General features: G+C 37.3%; 1 protein-coding gene across 6 annotated transcripts in view; it reads left to right on the top strand.

Annotated features, from left to right (window-relative positions):
- PAPD4 (poly(A) RNA polymerase D4, non-canonical) overlaps positions 1-23,019 on the top strand; it is a 43,294-nt gene that overhangs the window by 1,985 nt on the left and 18,290 nt on the right. For 2 of the 6 annotated variants that reach the window (XM_021380501.1, XM_021380500.1), the window contains 9 exons: positions 1,089-1,280; positions 1,596-1,721; positions 3,728-3,971; positions 4,862-4,976; positions 5,096-5,187; positions 6,064-6,130; positions 13,707-13,776; positions 17,582-17,658; positions 21,820-21,948. In XM_021380501.1, coding sequence (XP_021236176.1) covers positions 1,126-1,280; positions 1,596-1,721; positions 3,728-3,971; positions 4,862-4,976; positions 5,096-5,187; positions 6,064-6,130; positions 13,707-13,776; positions 17,582-17,658; positions 21,820-21,948 — 1,075 coding nt within the window. In that variant the 5' untranslated portion in view covers positions 1,089-1,125. Of the gene's footprint in view, positions 1-1,088; positions 1,281-1,595; positions 1,722-3,727; positions 3,972-4,861; positions 4,977-5,095; positions 5,188-6,063; positions 6,156-13,706; positions 13,777-17,581; positions 17,659-21,819; positions 21,949-23,019 lie in introns of all 6 variants that reach the window. The other 4 variants (XM_021380502.1, XM_021380504.1, XM_021380503.1 and 1 more) reach the window with 4 other exon arrangements.

Genomic DNA, 23,019 nt, shown 5'->3' with positions numbered 1-23,019 from the left:
TAGTTGTATTACTATGGCATTGTTTTGATAAGAGATTTCAGTATAATAATTAGGGAAACGCTGCCATTACTCTTCTGATTTTGGAATTTTTAAATGTTTAACAAACTTCTCCCTCTTCTGTTTGAATCCCTGTGTTGTAATAACTAGGTCAGTATTTTTACGCAAAGTGTTAAGGTTAATCATGAGCATCTGTGTTGGTAAGTGACACACCTTGATTGTTTGCAAGGTTCAAATAATTGAAGAAACCTGAAAATTATACCAGGTTTTCACTGTAGCTGAGAGAGGTATACAGTATTGATAATTGGTATTTTAAAATCTTCTAATGTGGTCCTGTCTTGTAAATTCTGGATTTCTGTTTTTTCTGTCATATAAATTGAACTTACAGTGCAATAGAGAGGATTTGCAAATCATCAGCAGTTTAACCAGTTGTAGAGGCAAAGATTTTCATTCAGTTGTTCTGTTAACACATAATCCAGACAGTTGTAGAAGATCAAATAGCAGTCGGTTGTGCCAGAATCAATTTTAAATTTACTATCATGGAATCCATTCTGTAAACATACGTATGAAACAGTACTATATATGTATTTTAAAGTATTAGTAGACTACTTTCCAATTGCTGACAGTGTTTGGCAGCTTCTTTGAATATCATGGGAAAAAAAACTAATTTTGCTTATGCTTGGTGATCATCAGCATCTTCATGTTCTTATGATGTAGTATATTACAAACATTGTTTTTGAATAATTGGATTATAAAACTCTTTTCATTCAAATACGTTATTTTTCCTTGAGATGAAAAATCTTACATTTTATTTCGTGGATTTTGTCTAAAATGAAACATAAAGCGGAAGGGAGCAAATAAAAACATAATTTTAAAAATAACTAAACAATAATTGGGAAACTTGGAAAATATCATATTTTTATTTTGCATCTTGTCCTGAAAGGAGATGCAGCTAGCCTGCAATCACAATTCTCTTAAGCAATACATAGAAAAAAATTCTAAATTATGCAAATTTTTAAACCCAGGAGTTTAAAAAGTAACTATTGTTAATTTGTTGCCTGTTTTCATTTATTTGTTTGCTTTTATTGTAGGTAAAAGGATACATGTTCACCTCAAGTGAAAAGGAGCATGTTCCCAAACTCCTCCAACTTGGGTCATCCACCCTTTCCTCCTAAACATCAACAACAGAACAATTTCCTCAATAAGGTTCCTCTAAATATACGACCTGTTATTCTCTCTCACCAGCAGATTATTAATGCTCAAATTAACTTTCAGAATGCAGTGTAAGTACAGTAAAGTCTGTTACTGGAGATTGAATTGAAAAGTACAGTTAACTGTCTTTTGAAAGAAGTGTTTCTGTTTGGGGGGATATTTTTCAGTGTTTTTAACGTTAAACTTCATTAGGCTTACAAAACAGGAGAGTGTCATATGTAAAACAGAGCTGTATAATTTCCTGCAGTGACTTGCAAATTTTAGTGCTCTACTGTGTTGTGCATGCTGTGTAAGGTATCGTTGCATCAGTTAATAATACAGAGCAAAGCAAGCAATTCATAAAAAGGCGTTTTAGTCGTCGTATGAATAACAGTTATAGACTATAGTCTTTCCAGGGCTTCGTTGAGTGGGAACCTTGTGACTACACTAGCTGGTACGCCACAGCCTTTGACTTATGGAAATGGCAGTCCAGTGAATACATCTGCTGCTTCCACGTCATTCCGAGGAAGAAAGTAAGATGGGGGGAAGTGGGCGGGTGTGCAATTAATTCTGGTTGTCCTGAACACGTGACACAGTTTGTCCAATTTTTTTTTTGTGCAAGTTGAATTTAGTTAGAAAATTTGTGAATGCTGAACAAAACTTTTTTGATGAAATAGGACATGTCATGGATCTTTAAAACATTCTTGTATGTGCTGTTGAGAATTTTAGTCCTCGTAAGTGGCTTAGTAATGTAGTTTTTTTTCCAGCAGTTGTCACCTTACAGAACTGTGACTTGTGCGTTTTCTTTTAATACCTTGATAGCTTGTATTCTGTGTATGCTTGACTATGGAAGGATTTGTATCAATGAGTGTTCTCTTCTGTACATCTGCAAGTTAAAACTGCTCAGTGTTTGTGGGAGCTGTGTTGTTTCTCCAATAATGCTGTAAATGTTTCTTCTGTTTTTCTTAATTATGCGATGTTTTATTTTTTAAATACAAAGTGCTAAATTCAGGCATATGTAAGTTTTGTGGGTTTTTTAGGAGGAAACAATTAGTATGGAAACAATTTGCCTACTTCTCAAAAAAACAAATTTAGATAATGTTGTTTCTTCAGCTGCAACAGGAAAAGAAATTTCAGATGTGAGAGATTTTGGAAAAAAAATTACTTATCTTCCTTATCCAGTTTCTCAACCAGGTTTCTAAAAGAAAAGAAGTATGAATGAAAATATGTTGTTTAACTGTAGTTGAGTACAGAGGCATTATGTGAACTGAAGATGTTCCTGGTTTCATGCTGCTGCATGCATGCTTTTTTCCTCTTGACCAGTCTATGGAAAGCTGTGCTGTATTAAGAGATTTGCAGTCAAGTAGTTAATCCTTAGATCTTGAGTTGGCTCTTCTTAAGCTATTTCTGTTGAAACAGTCTCATGTTTGGATTTAATATTACACTGTGAGTTCCTTTAAGACTGAGTGTAGGGAATGTTACCAGAACTTCTCTCACACTTGAAAACAGAAATGATAATTTGAGGTCTCTTCAGCAAAATTTTGTATTTAATTAATAATACTGTCGGTCCTGGTCCCCAAACTACATTACTGCCACTTCTTCTGACAGCAAGAAATGATTGCAGTTTCGTTAATTCTTAATTCATTGATACATATGAACACATATGATTTCGTGTTGGCTTTTTTTCTTAATATGTGAACACAGTTGTACTGGTTAGCTCATATGAAATACTAGATACATAAAAGATGAATGTCCTTGTATTTACTTTTCTGTGGGTAGACCACAGTATTCAAACCCTGATCAGCTTTTAGTACAATTTATTTTATATAAATATTCAGATGCAAAGGGACTGTCTGTTAAGGTGGTTGTATCTCTTTGTGTTTGAAAATGAAACATAAGGTTTACGACCTGTGTGGCTAACTAGTATCATTAGTTTGATTTGTCAAAAGAATAGTGGTTCTTTTTTTGCCCATATGAGGCATTTTACTGTCTGTATAATCTAAGCCTGCACTGACAAATGTTACATTTTGAGTGGCTGTTTTCCTGAGTTTTTTTCTCCCCTCCCCACTACCTAATTTATTGATCTCTAAGTATTCAGGATTAACAAAATTTCCTCACTGCACTTCTGTTATTTAAAAGAAATTTACAGTCAATCTGTGTGTATCTTAAAAAAAATAAAAAGCAGATGGTCACAAAAGTAGTATGACCAACATTCATCTTTTGTAGCTGTCCTGCCTAACTAAGCTTGCCATTTAGTTTCAGCTGGTTAGTATAAGTAGTTTTGGTAAGTGGTTGCATCACTTCACTTCAATGGAAGCTGTGATTTTGCAGCTGTGTTCTGTCTTCTCATTTCAGGTTAATTTCACCTGATATTTAGGATGGACATGCTGTCTGTTCTGTAAAAGACTTTATTTTAGTGAAACAGTCACGTAATTAATCATTATTGTTTATTCTTTGCATTATCTATTACTCTTTAATCAGAGGTTGAAGCTTGAAAAATAGCTTGCAACTTTTTTTTCCTTTTTTTTTTTTTCTTTAGGAGACTAAGTGAACAAAGTGTTCCATATGATATCAAACGACAGCGATATCGTTCACCTCGCCGTGAAACATCTGTAGTTAACCAAGCAGTGCCTTCACCAGAAGAAAGTGCATATTTGTTTTCAGGATCATCTCCACTGTTCAATGTGTGTTATGTACCAGATTTAAGTATACGTGTTCCTCGATTGCAAGATATTTCATTTCCAGACGTTTCAGAAGCAACACTTCCTGTGGCCAAAGATAAGGTATTGTCTTTCTGTGACCATGTTTGACATTTGCCTTCTGCATAGACAGGGAACAAGTTTGCTGAGGTAGGCAAAAAAAAACTTCAGCAGGATTCTTTAATGTTGTCACAGTGTCTCTACTGTTGTCCTTAAAAGGAGTATCAAAAACTGTAGCTGCCACTGTGATCCTAAGCATTTGAAACATTTTTCAAGGGTCCACATGTTGTTTGCATAAGCTGTTTACTTTTAACATTGATTGAGGAAATCTACGTGTCAGCTCTAGAAGCAGTACAAATTACAGGTGTAGACCATTAGTCACAGGATATGGGAGCAGGGGGAATTCTAATAAAATCATCTACCAACATCAGAGAAGCTCATTTGTTCTTTAATTAAAAAAATGAAAAGCTTGTGGCTAAGCAGTCTAATGTTTTATCTGCACCAACATGACAAAATATTCATGTTAGTATGTCTGTTGATTATAGCATAATGGTTGTGTCATTGAAGAGAAATAGTTAATACCTGTTTTCACTAGAGGTCTGATTACTTCTTTAATGATTTGCACTGCGCAAAATAATGATGCCAGTGTAAGTCAGTTTTAATATTTGCTTTTGTCCTAGTTACTTGTAGTCAAACAGTTGATATTTAAGTCAGCAGAAGATATTCCTGGTCTTTTACTGCTTTTCTCTGACAGGCTGAAGATAATGATTGAACAATAAAAATAAATAAAAATAACAGTAGTTTCTTCAAGGCAGGTGTTCAAGATGAGTTTAAGTGAGTTAAAGTGATGGAATGGATCATGTGAAATAATACTGACTTTTATTTTTTAAGTGCAGTTTTCTGTTTTTCTTATCCTTGCAAGAGCAATTAGAACGCTCACTTCCTTTATCTTTACTTTTTGAATGTGTGTCAAGTTAAGTCAGCAGGTTTTGGAGTTGTTTCAAGCATGCCAACAACAGACGTGTGATTTGAATAGAAAAGAGCTCTGCAGATCAGAACTCCAGAGGGAAATTCAGCGAATTTTTCCATGTATGTTTTGAATTTGATTACTTAATATTTGTTTGAATGTTGTTGAGGTTCACAATTCTTCCGTACTCTGAGCTATGATATGTCACATCAGGTTTTATTCTGTGGTTCTTTTGTTACAGATAGCAGGCTCTTTTTGGTTGGGTCCTCTCTGAATGGATTTGGCACTCGTACAAGTGATGGTGATTTATGCCTGGTGGTTAAAGAAGAACCAGTAAGTAATTAAATATATATATTTATATGTGTAGTTAAAATAAAGTCTGTTTGTTAGATGCACTTTCTAATAACTTAAAAACTTCTTACTCAATAACATTTAAAAATGTATTTGCTTTTCTAAGGCTGGCCTCTAAAATGAAAGAAAAAAGTCAAAACTCTTGATATGATAACATCTTTTTGCACTGATTATAGCTCTGATTTGTGGGTCTCGTAAAATTGCACATGCTAAGTTAACCTTATAAACACTTTAACCCAACAAAGCATTCCGGAAATGAGCTTTGTCTTCATTTCACAAATGGGCAAAGCAAGCAAAACAGAAGTAGGTTGCCGAAGATCATGAAGAAAGTTGTTTAAAGAACTCTTAATTTTAGATGCAGGAACTACTTTTAATAAGTGCAACTTTGTCATTTATTATTTAGATTCTTAGTCACCTATTTTAGTGAGCAGGCATAAGAAGGAGCTGGATAGGTGAAAGATCAAGTATTTTTGTAAGAGTAAAATTTTAGTTGAGAGAAATGATTGAACAAAAAAAAACCACTTAAGTAGAGCACTGTGTTAAAGGAACTGGAGCATAAGTGAAAGGGAAGAAAACGAATTGCATTTTTATATGAGTAGGGTTGGTTCCCATCTCGTGTTCTATAATATCTGAATGTGTGATAGTTACTTAGCATGTTGGATATAAATTGGGTATATTTTGTCTGACTTTTACTGCACTAAATACATGATGATGAATGTGTTGGTATATGTGTTAGATGTTTTCTGTGGTGTTTATTTTTTTCTTAATTTGAAAAGTAAAACATGCTTATTTCATAAGAATAAGGAATTTAAATTAGAGACAACAATGTTTTTCTTTAACTCTAGTGTTATATTTCAGGTGAATCAGAAGACTGAAGCAAGGCATATACTCAGCTTAGTCCAAAAACTCTTCAGTACTAAACTTTGTAAGTTCCAGTCTACAGTGAGGTGGTAAGACTATTGGCATTTTTGGAAGTTTTGGTGCACAGTTATAACTACTTTAATTATTTTTCTGTTGTCTAGCTTCTAATCACAGTATTATTTGAAGTTAAAAATACTTAATGATGTTACTTATAGTGTGGGATGGCACTGATAGATAGAAAAGCCTAAATGTTGCTCTCCAAACTAGTAGGCTTCAAGTACGGCTAGGATCTCAGATGATTTTTGAGTCGTGAAGCACAACTAGGGGTGGAAAGGGAGATATGAGGGATGTGGATTTCTTTTTTAGAAACCTCTATTAGTGCACTAATACTCTTATAGAATGCGTTGCATTTCTGTGGACAGTACTTCAAGAATTTGTAAAGTAAGCTGTCAATCACAGTAGACTGTGTAGAATTTTTTGTTTGCTTGTTTTTTCATTTCAGCCTTGATACCAGTGAAATAGTTAACTAGGGTGCCTAGTGAGGAAAATTTAAATGTTGACGGTACCAAGACGTATAGGAGGAACGGGTCAGCTTGTGGTTCTTATGAGTTGTTTAGGCAACCTTCAGATGAAGAATTCTTGGGGTAGTTCTTGACCTAAAATTGAAAGCCTTGTGCTTCAAAGAGGTTTTGCAGCACTACAGGCTTGGAGCCGAGTGACTAGAAGATTGTCCAGAGCAAAAGGACCTGGGGGTCTTAGTCAGGACTTGGCTGAACATGAGCTAGCAGTGTGCCCAGGTGGCCAAGAAAGCTGGTGGCATCCTGACTTGTTTCAGAAATAACACAGCCAGCAGGCCCAGGAAGGTGATCCTCCACCTGATTTCAGCTGTGGTGAGGCTGCACCTCGAGTACTGTGTTCAATTTGGGGCCCTTCACTACAAGAAAGATATGTAGGCCCTGGAGCCTGTCCAGAGAAGGGCAACAAAGCTGTGAGGGCTTTGGAGCACAAACCTTATGGGGAGCAGCTGACAGAGCTGGGATTGTTCAGTCTGGAGAAAAGGAGGTTCAGGAGATACCTTATTGGTCCCTACAACTCCCTGAAAGGAAGTTGTGGTGAGGTGGGGGTCAGCCTCTTCTCCCGTGTAACTAGTGACAGGAGAGGGGTGGCCTCAAGTTGAGCCAGAAGAGGTTCAGGTTGTTGGGTATTAGGAAAAACTTATCAGAAAAGTGGTCAGGTGCTGAAACAGGCTGCCCATGGAGGTGGTTGAGTCACCATCTGTGGAGGTGTTCAGGAAACATGCAGATGTGGTACTAAGGAATGTGGTTTAGTGGGCAGTATTGGTGGTAGGTGGACAGTTGGACTAGATGATTTTAGAGGTCTTTTCCTAAGTTAATGATTCTATGATTCCAGGTTTTTATACCATCACTCGAGTTATTACAGATTATGTCATTTATTATTATCAGTGACTGTCTCCCTAGTTCTCAGTCTTGTGATACAGACTTTGATGACACTCCTTACTCTTTTGAACAGTCCTGCAATGGCAACAGAGGCTATAAATTTCTGTGCAGACTTCAGAATTTCTGTACAGGCAGATGTGCATATGTGGCCAGGAAGGGCAATGGCACCCTGAATTGTATTTGGAGGTGTGTGGTTAGTAGGTCAAGAGAGGTTCTCCTCGCCCTCCACTCTGCCCTGGTGAGACTGCATCTGGAGTATTGTGTCCAGCTCTGGGCCCCTCAGTTTAAGAAGGGCAGGGAACTGCTTGAGAGAGTGCAGCGCAGAGCAACAAAGATGATTAAGAGAGTGGAGCATCTCCCTTACAAGGAAAGCCTGAGGGAGCTGGGTCAGCTTAGCTTGGAGGAGACTGAGAAGTGAGCTCATTAATGTTTATAAATATATAAAGAGTGAGCATCAGGAGGGTGGAGCCACGCTCTTCTCAGTGACATCCAGTGATATGGTAAGGGGCAGTGGGCGCAAGCTGGAATGTGGGAGGTTCCATATAGACATGAGAAATAAACTTCTTCACAGTGAGGGTAACAGAACACTGGAACAGGCTGCCCAAGGAGGTTGTGAGGTTTCCTTCTTTGAAGACACTCAAAACCCGCCTGGAGGCGTTCCTGTGTGACCTAATCTAGGTGCTCCTGCTCTGGCAGGGAGATTGGACTAGATGATCTTTTGAGGTCCATTCCAAACCTTGACCTTCTGTGATTCTCTGATCTTTCAGCCTATCCTTCAAAAGCTTACTTGAAGAGCAGATGCGTTTGTCTTAGCACAGGCATCTGATATTTAATGACTTACTATTGCTGTTGTGTACTGATGATTGTTTAAGTAGTCCAGAGCTTAGTCTGGTACACTTGCAAGTAATAAAAGTAATTTCCATTGCTGAGAAATAGTGATACGTTAGTTTGTTTTCAGAGGCCAGAAAGGGAGCATTTAAATAATTACTGTCTCACTATTTCTTTTTTCTTCAAGAGATGTTTGAGAGAGTTTTAGACAAAAACAAGTTTGTTTTCCAGGGTGTACTACTAACAGAAGGACATTCCTGTCATGGGACAGCACTCCCTGAAGGTTTTTTTCTGCTATTACCCTCTTTGAATGGTTTCTTAAGTCTCTGTTACATTGCATGTGCCTTTGGTAAACTTCATTTAATCCAACTGCTCTTTGGAATGTGAGGCTAGACAAAATGCCTCTGATACTACTGCTCCTGTCTAATTCTTTAAGTTGCGGTATGTACAGCTCTTAGATGATCTCATTATAGTTTTAACATCATTGTGGACATGAATTTGTGTATTTAGCCATCTATCCTTGTGTCATGTAGATGGAGCTGGTAGGCTAAGGTTGTTCACAAGTGTTCACCTAACTTAAAATGGAAATGCTTTTCTGTATAATGTCTTTTCATTTGGATTTAATTCATTTACGGACTTTCTTTCAATTGTGCTGAAGTTCAGTACTACGGAAACAAGGAGGTTTTCCAGTTACTCTGATGAAAGCTTATTTAAACAAATTTAATTCTCATCTACAATTTAAGAATAGCTTGTGTGATTTGGAAAGGGATAGTTATTTTGTTTTCTTTCCCCAAGCTAGCCCTGAGAAGCTAATAGATTCATATGCCTTCTTTTAACCTCTGGGAAAACAGTGTTAGCAGCATGCTTCTGTGGTGTCTTGTAGGCACTCCTATAGGTTTGCAGATTCAGGCTTGACTTCTGTAGAAATGGAGGAAATGTGCTTCTTAATACTAAGTTCTTAATCTGGCTTTGTGAAAGAGTTAAAGAGCTAAAGAGAAGTTTTTTGGTGCTTTTTGTTTTTTTGTAAGGCAGCATTTGTGAAATGGATAGTATTCTAAGTTTTTATTAGCCTTCTACTAGATTACAATAGTATAGAAACTTGAGAAGTTTTTCTGTCTGTACCTTTCATCATCCCCTTTGTTCCTGAACTATGGTGTTTTTGTACACTTAAAAATGAAAGCTAAAATAAGTATGTGATACTGTTCTTATTCACTCTACAGCTCATATGCATCCTTTTCTCAGCTTCTCACCTCTCTTTTATGTAAACCATCTTTAGAACTTTGTGCCATCTCTATTATTCTTAATGTTGTTAAGTGTGATTTTTAGATGAGTGTCTCACTCAAGGAGTTCCCTATTTGGATTCAACATTCATGTAAACTCCAGCTTATTTCATTTTAGGCTTGTGAAAGTTAACAAATATGAGCAAGAATCTCTAGGCCATTAGATTTAAAGTCTGTGTTGTCACTGCGTTTAGAATACCTACTGAAATAAAGGTGTGTTCTTTCCTGAATAGTCAAGTTGCATAGTCAAGCAGAAGAGGGCTTCTGATATTTATTCAACATTTTGTGACGTGTTGGTCTCGAAGTTAGGTATCATGTTTCTGCTAGAGTAGAGAGATGTAAGGATTACAGTAATATATCTTCTTTCAAAGATCTATATAGATTTATTATAGGTGTATTTGTTCAGATACCTGCATGTGTATATTTCTACAATACTGGCTAACACATGGCGAACTGTATGATCAAACCAATGTCTTCTGCAAATGTGAAAAGTGAATTTGGGCTGATAACTGTTCTAATGTATTGAAGAAGAGTATAATACAAACCACCAAGAATTAAACCTCAGTTTTATTACTTTCTTTAGATTAATCCAGTCTAGGCAGGATTTATTTTAACAGCAATTTAGCTGTACGATATTCATTGATGTTTACTATCTGAATAAATTAGAAAGACTTTTTCTCTTAGTTGTACGGAGGAATGCAGTAGTAGTCAGACTAGGATTTCAGAACATAATCCTTGTAGCAGTTGTCTGTTAGGGAACTTGAGCTCAAATCAATGACCTTGAGGATTTTGCAGGTAGGTGAGAACATAATGTACTTAATGACGGTGAGGACATAAGTCTTCCTTAGTTTTCCAAACATGAAATAGAAAGAATAATGTTATGTCTTAAGAAGAGCACTCTTCATTCTCTGTCTGATTCTGCCTGATTAGCATTAAGATCTTCAAGCTTTTCCTCTCGGCTCCTTACTCACTCATATATAGTTTGTATATGAGATAAAACAGAGGGCTGTAATAAATGTGACCTAGAAATGTTGCCGCATCTCCCTGGTGAATTCTTCATGACTGTGTAGCATCTCTAAACTTCCTGCCATAAAACCAAATATTATTAACTACACTCATGTTTGCTTTACTCCATCATAGAGATGATGGAATTTAATGAGTTTAGAATAGCATCACATAGCAGTTACAAATCTTTTACTTAGTTTAAAGTAGATACACCTGGTGTCACTTGATTATTAAGTTTATTGTATGATGTTATCAATATATACTAGTTACAATAAATTGACAGCAGACGATAAAGTGTATTTGTAATGTTTAGTTCTGTTAATGTTTTGTCATTCGCTAAGGCTTGTATCTAGTTTTCATTCAGTTTGTAAGATATTATTTAATGTAGGTGGAAGAAAACATTTGTTTAGTTAAAATATGGTTTTGCAGAAAGATATCACTTTACAAGAAAAGTGAATTCTGGACATGAATGATTAATTCATCCTGTGCTGGATGGTACTGTCCTAGGTAGTTCATTACTCTGCATTCAGATTTCTGTGCCTGAGAATCTGGTTTATCTTTCGTTACTATAAAGCTGCTAATGAGACCAGGCTGTATGTGTAGGATGCCAGAGATCATGGATCAGAGAACATGGCTTGTACCATGTTTGGAATTAATATTTTGTACAATCACTTAATCATTTATTCTGCAAAAGAAAAGAAAATTAAATTGCTTAATCTGAAATTCTGCATGAATAATTTATTTTATTTATGATGACAGTGCTTAGTCTTCACTGGATTGATTATGTTTTTTCACTACAGCTGAAGTGGCATCTGTGACTTGTTTTCATTTACATGCCCCAAACTGAAGTTGCTGTGTGGAATCCTTTACAAGATTTTTGTGTATACGTTCTGGTCATAGCATCAAGATCAGATAGCAAACTAAGATGCTTACTCAGTCTGTATGCATTTCAGAATTCCCCATTCTTGTTTGTGGCTGTTATCTATGCCAGGGAAGAAACAACCTGCTGTTTATGTATAGCAGAGATTCTGCTAGCAGTGTCATCATTGTGAGCCACTAAGGATGTCACCATCAAGTCTCTGCCTTCTGACATTATCTGTCCTGTTTTTACCCTTGGAAAACAGACTGGACTTGATTTGTTTTGGTTTTTTTCTTAGCCAAATAATTTGGTGTGATTACTTATCTAGTGTTGGAAGGTACTTGCAGATAAGTGTATGTTTGGAAGTGGGTTTCCACTAGAATGAATCCCATTAATGCCTGGCAGGCTCTTGAGAAAGACTATAAGTGAGGAAAGTTACATTGCTGTGGCATGCGTGTAGATGCTAACAGTTGTTTCCAACAGGCTATAAGTCAGGCATCTTTATCATAAATTTGGCAAAAAACTGACAGGATTCTATAACTTTAGATTCAGAATGTTCTGGAGAGTTTTGGAGAGATATTTGAATGTGTCTACAGGTACAGGTAGAAATAGATATGTAAGTTGTACTACATTGTACGTGCAGTAAAGATAGACCACACTGCCAGTTGTAAGGTTCTTCCTTTACAATTAATTAGTTAGTAAGATTCACTCTTTTTTTTTTTCTCTCTCTGGGTATGTACTGGGGCTGTGCATGTGTGTGCTAGCCTGTGTGTTGCTTGGGATCATATATGCATTCAAATCCAAGTAAAGGATTATTACTAAATTGAATCTGTCCAAACAGCATATTCATAAAGCGCTTTCAGAAAGTCTCAAAGGGTTTCACCAAACATGAAGATACCACCCAAACACAATAGAGCTGGCAGTATTTAATCAGTGTAACTATCCAAACTGATAGAAATGTGTTTCCCAAAAAGTAAACATCAGCTTTCATTTAAGGTTATCTTTAATCTGCACTACTTCTATCTTTTTCGCACTTATGGGTGCTGATTTGAGGTTATCTTATGGAAGCTAATAGAAATTCATTCAAGTAGAAAATGTCTAAAGTTAGCTCTGGTCAAATTTAAATGGTCTATATTTTGCAACATAAGACATGACTTCAAACTGTGATTCTTGCCCAAGCACATGCCATTTAAAGTACAGACTCATTTTTTCTTTATTTTCCATTGTCATCTTGTGGACATTTTGTATTTAGGATTATGGCAAACATTCAGAGTAGTCTGAGATACTGTGGAGCACGCAGATACATGAGAGTACATGTACTGCCATGTACATGTACTGGTACATGGCAGGTAGCATGACTGATACAGCAGTTTTGGGTAGCAAAGTGCAAAGATGCATTTGATGGCACTGGATGCATCTGGCAGAGGTTTATGTGTTTGGTTTTGGGTTTTGATGCTTTGAGGATAATCATCTGAAGTGCAATCCTGTGATGTGTACTTAATGTATGTCCTATCTCCTTTAAAGTAAAAGGTAAATTCAACTTATTCCATCTTTGTTTGAAAGTGGTATCTTAGCTGCAAATCAGATTCCCTGTTTCCAGGATTAATTCATTGGGAAAAGTCTTTCCTGGTACTCACTCTATTGATAAAAGAAACAGATTTTAAGTGGAAATTTAACCATTGTCTGTGCACAGTGAAGATACAGATACGCTAGTATTTTTGAGTAAAATGCGTAATTTCAACTGTAAGAAAATTAGACTCAGTTAAAAACTATGCAGCTGATCATGTCCCACTTGCTGTAATGTAGTGCTGGGCTTAGGTATCTGACTGTGTGGTATATAGGTATATATAGGTGTGTTCTTGCTCCCTTACTTTTGATCTGTAATGGTAATAGAAATCCTGAATAATGGAAGTACTGCTTGGTGAAGGCACTTTAGACCTGCATTCCTTATGTTCAAATTTCTTGAAAGTGTTTCCTGCAGGAAATTTTTGCGCTGTTGTTTTCTTGTAGTGTTAAGTTCATTTTCATACTCTTTCCTAGACTGCACTTTTACAGCAGTTGCTAAATGTTAGATAATTTAGCACCACCCTTCTGAGAATATTTTTTTAATGCAGTAAGTTTCTGTTTGCTATAGATCACTTAGTTTGACTCCAGGAGCTTTTTTTTTAGGTGTCTTGCATGAAACTTAATTCAACATTTTCTCCCTTTCAGCAAGTTACATTGAGCGACCTCAGCTGATTCGAGCAAAAGTGCCAATAGTGAAGTTCAGGGATAAAGTCAGGCAAGTACTCTGTTCAGCTTCATTTCTTGGACTTTGACAAGGGAAAATAGTCTGTGTATGTGCTGTCTATGTAAGTTAGCCCACTGAAGTCTTTTGTTGTTGTTTATGTTGTGCTATAGTTGAATTGCAAATCTAGCTATCAATTGCAAGTAATTGCAAATTACAGCTAGCATGCAGTGGCAGAGTACTTTCTTGATGGCCCAAAACACTTCTTTGAATGGGGATGCTGTTTCATTTCTGTGATGTGAACTAATAGCAGGACATTGTGTATTTCTATGGGCAATTTGCATATTGGGGATTCCAGTTGACGGAGGCATTGTAACAGGAAAAAAAGATTGGAGGAAAACTGTTGTGAAAGATAATTTCGCTTTCTGTGGAAGCAGCTGAACTATTGAGCTACTTAAGGACCAGTTCACAGCTTTTTACAGTATGCAAACAATAGTAAGACAATCTTTAGTTTCTTGTAATGGCATAGTCTTCTAAAACAGAGAAAACATTTTAAATCAAAAAGAACAATCTTCTGAGTTCTTCTAGAGAGGTATTGTGTGTTTAAACAAAGTGTAGTGTTACGTTTGATTCACAAGGTTAGGTTCTAATTTCATGGCCTTTTTTATGAGGGAGAAGTAATTGGAGTGAATTGGATGTGTTACATATTCTTTCATTGGTTGTGTATTTGTAATGAACACATGAAAATAAGTAACCAAAAGGAATATACTAGAACAGGGAACAATGTATTTCTAATCAGGTATAGTAAGTATCTAATACTGAGGAAAAAAATTGTAAAAAGTGCTCATATTCGTTGAGAGTCTTGAGTAGTGCTCAAATCTTAATACATCTATGGGATTATGTTTTGTAACAATTATGTATATTGCATGCAGATAATAATGTAATTCAACAATTCTTTGTGAATTGCACTTCAGATAACTTTCTTTTATCCGACAATCTTATCCTACCCACACACTTCTAAAATTCAGCAACTCTTCTGCCTTTTGAAAACAAACAAGCCCACTTCTCTGGTCTCTCTTTATAAAAGCGTATCATAAGATGCTTTTATAGATGAGTAATAACCCTTCACACTGTGGGCAATAACACGTGATAAGCAAAAACTCTTCCATGATAGAACTGAGTCTGTAATGTTCACAGTTTTATCTAATAAATTAACAATTTTTTATCAACATCTGATGTTATGCAATAATACTGTAATTGGAGTCTGCTGCAGGCCACCTGACCAGGCAGATAAAAGCAGCCTTATATTCATAAGTGCTGGTCCTTTTGGAGGACTTCAACCACACAGATATCTATTGAAGGGACAGTAACACAGGATGACGTCAGTAATCAAGCAGGTTCCTGGAGTGGTGATAACTTCCATCTCCAAGTGGTAGAGGAGCCAGTAAGGAGAGACACTCAACTGGTCTTTTTTTTTTTTTAATGTATTATCCTGGGAGTGTGACGGTCACTGCAGCCAAGGCTGCCTTCAGCCTTGAAATGTCAGAGTTCCAAGATCCTTAGGGCAGCAAGGAGAATGAATAGCAAGTTCACCGCCTTGAGCAGACTTGAGCCTCTTCAAGAATCTGCTTGGTGAAGTCCTGTAGGATAAAGCCTGGGAGGGAAGAGGAACCCAAAAAAAGGTGGTTAATATTCAGGTGTCTTTCTTTCCAAGCTCAAAAGCTGTGCATCCAAACAAAGTCATGCAGGAATGCCAAGAGGCCTTCTTGATGAACAGGAAGCTACTGTCCAAATTCAAAGACAAAAAGGAAGCCTACAGAGCATGGAAGCAGCAGTGGGTAACCTGTAAGGAATACAGAGACATTGTCTGAGCATCCAGGGATGAATATAGTAAAGCTAAAAGCCCAAATGGAGTTGAGTTAGTCAAGATACATCAAAGGCAACAAGGAGGGCTTCTACAAGTACATCAGTGTCAAAGGAAAGAGTAGAGAAAATGCGGATCCGGTGCTGAATGGGACTGGGGATGTGGCTTCAGAGAACAGTGAAAAAGCTGAGGTTCTGAATGCTTTCTTTACTAGCAAGACCAACTTAAAAGAATCCCAGGTCCCAGACACCAAGGTGAAAGGCTGGAGCAGGAAGGGTGTACCCTTAGTGGATGAGGATCAGGTCAGAGAATACTTGAGCAAACTGGACTTTTGTAAGTCATAGAATGATAGATAGGTTTGGGTTTGAAAGGACTGTAAAGGCCATCTAGTTCCAGTCCCCCCCTTGCTTGTGCAGAGTTGCTGTCCACTACATCAGGTTGCCCAGGGCCCCATCCACAACTTTGAACGCCGCCAGGTATAGGGCATCCACAGCTTCTTTGGGCAACCTGTTTCAGTGCCTCACCACTCTCTGAGCAAATAATTTACCCCTAACATCTAGCCTAAATCTCCCCTCTTGACTTTAAAACCATTCCCCTTTTGCTATCCATGGGCTCTGATGGTATGTAGTGCTGAAGGAGCTAGCAGATGTGACTGTGAGGCCAGTCTATAATGTTTGCATGATTATAGCAACTGGGATGAGTACCTGAAAAACAGAGGAAAGCAAATGCTATTTATATCTTCAAGAAGAGCAAGAAGAATAACCCAGTCCCTGGGAAGGTGATGAAATAGGTAATCCTAAAAACCATTTCCAGGCATATGAACTGGAAGAAAATAATGAGAAATAGTGAGCATGCTCACTATTACAAAGGGATAGATAGGCCTGACAAACCCTATTTCTCAACATAGTTGCCACCATTAGTTAGGCATTTTTGCCAGCAGTGAACAAGAGTGTCTGCATGCACCCCTCAAAAAAAATGTGCATCACTGGAGATGACCTGCTGTCATCGCTGCTGAAACGCACCACTCACTGCCTCACTGTGCTGTCATCCACTGTTTGATCTCCACAGAAGTTCAGCAAGTGTTAGTGACTGTCAGTGGGTGGCCATTTTTTCTGCATTAAGGAATTGAGTGACACACCTTTGCTTTATATGCGCTTCCATGTCAGATGCTGTTTTGTTGGACTACCCCTGTGCTGCCATACCCCCTACAACCTTTGATGGTATAGGTCAGCACAGTAAAACAAGAGGCATTACTTTAGGAGCAGCCCTAATGGGTTTTTGAGTACTTTGGGTAATCAATGTATGTAGGCAGTATGAAGTTCAAATTTCATTGTTGAACAGATAAAAATAAAGCAGGTAATGCTTGCTTGCCTGATTATTTTTTGTTTTCAGTATTATGAAACTGTTATTAAAAATTGTGTGCTCTGAAATAGTTATGATCCATATTTATTTATTTTATTTTTTCACTATTTTTTTCAAATAGCATGCACTGTTTACTAATAGAGAGTATTCATTTCAAAGTGCTTGCTGATTATCCCTAATCATCACTGCAACAAATAGATTCTTAGATCTTGACTTCTTCCAGTTGCATATCCTTTTCAGGTCACTGGCGTAATCTGCTGAATGAATATGCTGGAGAATCCTCACTAGCATCAAATGTGTCCGTAGTAAATCACGTGCTGGAATTCTGTTTGGGTGAAAGATTTGTTAAAATTCTGACAATTATACATTAAGCTGTTCTGTGTTCTACATTTGCATCTACATATATTCTCCATAAATACAGCCGTATTTGATAATGCAATTGAAGTCTATAAATAATTCAACTACTGTAGACAAAAGGGGAGTAAGAATCCAAACATATAACTTGTACTGTTTGGGAAGCTTCTAAAGTATTGTTATCTTAAGGGTGCATTTCTCCATCTCTGTCACTTGGTTGTTAATAAATATTTTGAAATTAGTACTATGATTATTGATTCTTTTTATATTTCCTAACAGCTGTGTGGAGTTTGACTTGAATGTAAACAATATTGTAGGAATAAGAAATACATTCCTTCTGAGAACCTATGCATATGGTAAGTTTTTTAATTTATTTCCTTGTTTCTATAAACTTAACATGCCTTCTTAGTTTGTATTTTGGTACTGATAGACTATGAAAATTCAGTTTAGTAAGGAACTGTATAAAATTACCATTTAGCTACATTAGTTAGATTTAAGCCAAATTTCTCGCTCACTTTAAAAGGATGGATTAAACCCTGGGTGTCCAACCTTCTGACTTCCCTGGCTGCATTGAATGAATAGGAATTGTCTTGGGCCACATATACATATGTTGCTCCAAAAGTAATGCCTTCTATTTATTTCCATGGAAACAGTAACAGATACAAAGAGCACAATAGCGCTATTTGACAAAGCAAATTCTCAGCTACAAAATGCTATTTTTCAACAGAGTTGCCACCATTAGCCATGCATTTTCACCAACAATGAATGAGCCTGTGTGCTGTGCTCTTAAAAATCTGCACCAGCGGAGGTGGTCCACTGTTGCCACTGCTGAAACACACCACCCACTGCCTCACTGTGCTCACATCCACTGTTTGATCTCCATAAATGCTCAGTAAGCATTAATTTCAGTGGGTGCCATTTTTTTCTGCGTGGAGGAACTCGATTCCACACCTTTGCTCCACACACACTTCCATGTCAGGTGCCATTTTGTTGGACTGCCCCTCTGCTGCTGTCTGTCACACAGCAACAAAATAATGGAATATTGATGAGAAGGTTCAACCTCTACTGCTGTACCACCTCTATCTGCCTCTGACATTATGGACCAACATAATACAAGAGGCGTTACTTTCAGAGCAGCCCTTGTAAAATGTACAATATTGTTAATTTCTAAGTAACAGCTTTTTATTTTTTAATATTTTTCTTAAGGTAATAAAAACAGAACAAAAATAGAAAACTAGTGGGATACTTGATCTTGTTTTTCTAAAACTAACACATCAGTCTGGTTCAGTAGAAGTGGTTACAACTCTTACTGAGCCCTCAAAGAGTTCATCAGATTTTTGCTGAAATTGTATTCATCCTGTAATTCATCCTTGATGAGGAATCCTTGACAACTGTTCACAAATTGTGTACTGCCAAAAAGCAGTGACATGGATAGGGTGTGGTTGTGAAGCAAAGGATATTTTTCTCTGGTAAGAGATGTCATAGTAAAGTTGGGTAAAGAGACATGATCAGATTTTTGAGTTGAATATCTTGATTGCAGTTATATACATTCCACTTGAAAATTTGTAGGTAATTTATTTATATCAGCTGAAAATGGTGTCACAAACGTAAATCAGTCTTCTTTGCAATCTTAAAACCTATTTTCAAACTTCTTCCTTGAAAAGCATGGCTGCGTATTCTTCACTGTTCACAGCACTATATTTGGCCAATGGATCAAAATGCATGCAATTATTTGCCATCACTTGAGTCAGCACTGCCATCCCCGTGCTCTGTTTTCAGATGACAGTGTTAATAGCACACTGTTGGTTTGGTTGTTGCTGAGCGATAGGTGCACACCTTGGGCCACTCTGTGGTGAAGAGCTGTTGCCTCTATAGTGCAGGGCACTGGGAGGGCCACATTGCCAGCTATGTTGGCCATTGTGGGCCACAGCTTGGCCATGCCTGGATTAAACCAGTGTGTCAGCTAGGTATGTTTCTAATTGAATACTGTAATATTGAGAAGGTAACAAAGATTCTTCATAGTAAGGTCCACGTATCTATTACACAATTTACTTCAGTTTTTTGTAGATAATGAGGGAGGGGAAGGGGAACAGTGTCAAACACATCATTGTACTGTTCCCTTTTGTTTCCTGACAGTCATTGGTTGGTATGTGTGGCTGATAGCTAGCTGTAGCTGTATGTTTTTACGGAGTCTTTTCTTGGAAAAATACAAAATACTGCTTCAGTTTTTATACTCACTCCAAAACAATATGGGTTGTGTCTCCTCAGGAGTTTGCGTTTCAGAGGAGGATTGTGAAACAGACTTCTTAATGAAAAGTAATACAAATCTAGTAAACTAAGCTTTTCATACTTGGCACCACAATATTTTTTTAGCGGATCCATACATAAGAAGCAAACTTCAGGCTAATTACAGAATCTTGGACTCACAGGGGGTGGAAGGGATCTCTGGAAATCACCTAGTCCAACCCACTGGTAAAGCAGGTTCTGTAGAGTAGGTTACACAGGAAAGTATCCAGGTGGGTTTTGAATATCTCCAGAGGAGGAGACTGCACAACCCCTCTGGGCAGCTTGTTCCAGTGCTCTGTCATCCTCAAGGTAAAGAAGTTTTTCCCTCATGTTCATATGAAACTTCCTGTGTTCCAGTTTGTGCCCTTTGCCCCTTGTTCTGTCACTGGGCACCACTGAAAAGAGCTTGGCCCTATTCACTTGCCTCCTGCCCTTTACATATTTATAAGCACTGATAAGATTCCCTCTCAGACTTTTTTTCTCCAGGGTGAACAGTCCCAGGTCTCTCCACACCCTGATCATCTTTATGTCCTTTCACTGGGCTCTCTCCAGTAGTTCCCTGTCTTTCCTGAACTGCAGAGCCCAGAATTGGACACAGTACTCAAGATGTTCATTGCCAGGGAGTTGTAGGTGTAGGAAGCTATCAGTAGAAGTTACCTTTACTAGTTAATTTTGATTAAGATTTCAGAGAGAGCCATTTCAGTGTTCCATATTCATTTTATTATGAGGGTCTAACTCTTGCTTAGGATAAGTTATAATTTCTGTATGCATCTTTGTCTAGAAAGGAATTTAATTCTGAGTTTTAAAAGAGTAGGAAAATGTTTTCAATTCATGGCTGTGGGGGAGGGCTTACATCAAATGCTGATATTGTTGTTTCTAGCTTCTGCCACAAATTTCCCACAAATCACTGTAGGGCAGATAAGAATCTAGATGTTAAAAAGCAGTGGAAAGGATCCTAGTGTCCCATCTTTCCTTTCATTCTGCCTAGGTGCCCTCTTCTGTAAGGCCAGCAAAACTAATTTAGTCTGCTCTCCCCATATCCATGATTGAAGTTTTACTGTCCCTTTTCCTACTATTCCCAAAGATTTTGAACTCAGCTATTTCATGTCCACTGTCACCAGGATGACAAACAATTTAACACTTTGCCTGTAAGACCTTCTCTTTACAAGAATCAAATCTAGCAGAGCATCTTTCCTAGTAGGCTCCCTATAGTACCTCTACCAAGAAGTTATCATCAGTGTGCTTTCAGAATTTCTCGAACATGTTGATAGCAAGTATGTGGTATTTCTAGTTAATATCTAGAAAATAGATCTAGAAAATCTATAATATCTGAAGTCACCTATAAGGACAACGGCAGCTGATCTAGAGATACCCCTTTATTTTTTATAGAGTATTATATGAGTGTTGTCCTCCTGACCTATATGGTAGACTCTCACAGCAACGGAGGCTCTCAGCTGTGTCGCTGCCAGTGGCAAGCACCATACAGTTTAGCCTCTCCATTACACGCAGCACCACCCCACCTCATCTTCCCAGTCTCTCCCTCCTAAAAAGCCCTGGACTATCTGCTCTGACACACATCCCAGGACTCTTCCCACCAAGTCTTGCCAGTTGTGTCATAGCTCTGGAACTGAGCTAAGGCTTCTGAATCCTTTTTCTTGTTCCTCATGCTGTGTGCATTGGTGTAGAAAAGAAACCTACTTAAACCAAGGCAAATTACAAAATTAGGATGTGAGTGCATGATTACTCCTTTCATGGACCCCAAGAAAACAAATGTAATATCAGTCTCTTCCAGTCGTAAGAATTGTTTTCCCTACCCTCAAAATTTATATGATATAAATTTAAAACATTTACCTTTTGTCTGTCCTGACAGCAAGTTAATTCAGGGAATTTATGCAATAAACTGGTCAGAACTTAGAATTAGAATGCAACGCTGCTTCATTGACTGATGCATCCAGCTTTGTCTTAGCTGCAAGTTACATCTCAAAAGTTATGCTGGCTAGGTGTCTGTGGATCTTAGTACTCAAATGACTGTCTTTCAAATGCAAATATTCTTTCTGACTTTTGTAAGATTGATAGAAGTTGTAGAATGATTGTGTACATTCTATTAAATTTTGCAGAAGGTAACCTTAGAATGCAAGAAGAGTATCGTGTTGATCAAGAAGGAACAAAAACTGACTAATTGCTGTCTAGTCGAATGTGCTTTTTTTGAGAAGTATTTATTTTATTTACAGTTGAGAAACGTGTTCGTCCATTAGTACTGGTTGTTAAGAAGTGGGCAAGTTTTCATGACATAAATGATGCCAGCCGTGGTACTTTAAGCAGCTATAGTCTTGTATTGATGGTTTTGCACTATTTACAGAGTAAGTATGTTTTGTCATTTTTGAAGTTTATATTTGTGTAGTTTTCCCCTTTAAAAAAGTTAAACACTGGCAGAAAGCATCATCCACACAGAAAAATCTGAAGGGAAGGTGGTTTTACTCCATTCCCCAAGTGCTGTGATTTGATATAAAAAGTGGACCTACTCTCTGGAGGCAGTTATCACCTTTAAAAAGAAAAAAGAAAAAAAAAAAATCAACACAGAATTTGCAGGACACTGTTTAACTATAAAATAAACTCAAGCTCTAGTTCCCCCAAAATGTGCCTGTGTTGAAAAGGGCTAAGCCTGAAAATAACAATTTCTTTTTTTTTTTTTAATTTGGGAACTTTCAAGCAAATTTGGAGACGAATACTGTGTTGCTCTTATGTGCAAAGGACTGAATGTGGAAGGGATGCACCATGTGGTTAGACTTTGCTCTGATGTGGACTTTCCTTTTGTAAAGTGGCTGATGTTGAAAATCATTAGAAGTTGGGATATTTGACTGCAAGGGGCAGCGTCTTTTTCTTGTGTCTACAGTATGTTGAAACATTCAACATCTATTTGGAGCAGGAGAGCTTTATCTGAAGATCTCAGGATTCCTGTTGAGAATTCAATTCAGCCATACGGTCTAAAAATGCTCCTGAGAATAGATTGGAATAAGCTTTCCCCCATCACTTTCTATCTAGAGGAAATCCACTTTTGTAATTCTGCAGTTTGCAATTCTTGCTTAAGACTTAAGGAATCACTTAAGAAGTCGTTTAACTCAATATGAGGTTCTTCACTGCTTATTGTGAGATAAGTAATTTCAGAAAGGAGGGCGAGAAACCACTGAAGAGCACATCATCTGCAGTAACAAACCTGTAGAACTATTTTCTTAATTCCTGTCAGTTCACACATAAACTTTGTGTTTTGCTGCTTAATTCTGCATCTTTGTTTCATTTTTTTACATACTAATAGTTCTTTCCACTCATTTCAACTTTTTTTTGTTAGTTTGTGTAGTTTTTTGTTATTTTGTTTTTTTTCCTTTTTTGAATCATATGAATCATAGAATGGCTTGAGTTGGAAAGGACCTCAA

This window comes from Numida meleagris, chromosome Z (genome assembly GCF_002078875.1).
Source record: "Numida meleagris isolate 19003 breed g44 Domestic line chromosome Z, NumMel1.0, whole genome shotgun sequence".
Classification (NCBI taxonomy): domain Eukaryota; kingdom Metazoa; phylum Chordata; class Aves; order Galliformes; family Numididae; genus Numida; species Numida meleagris.
This window is presented reverse-complemented; position numbering and strand designations above follow the sequence as displayed.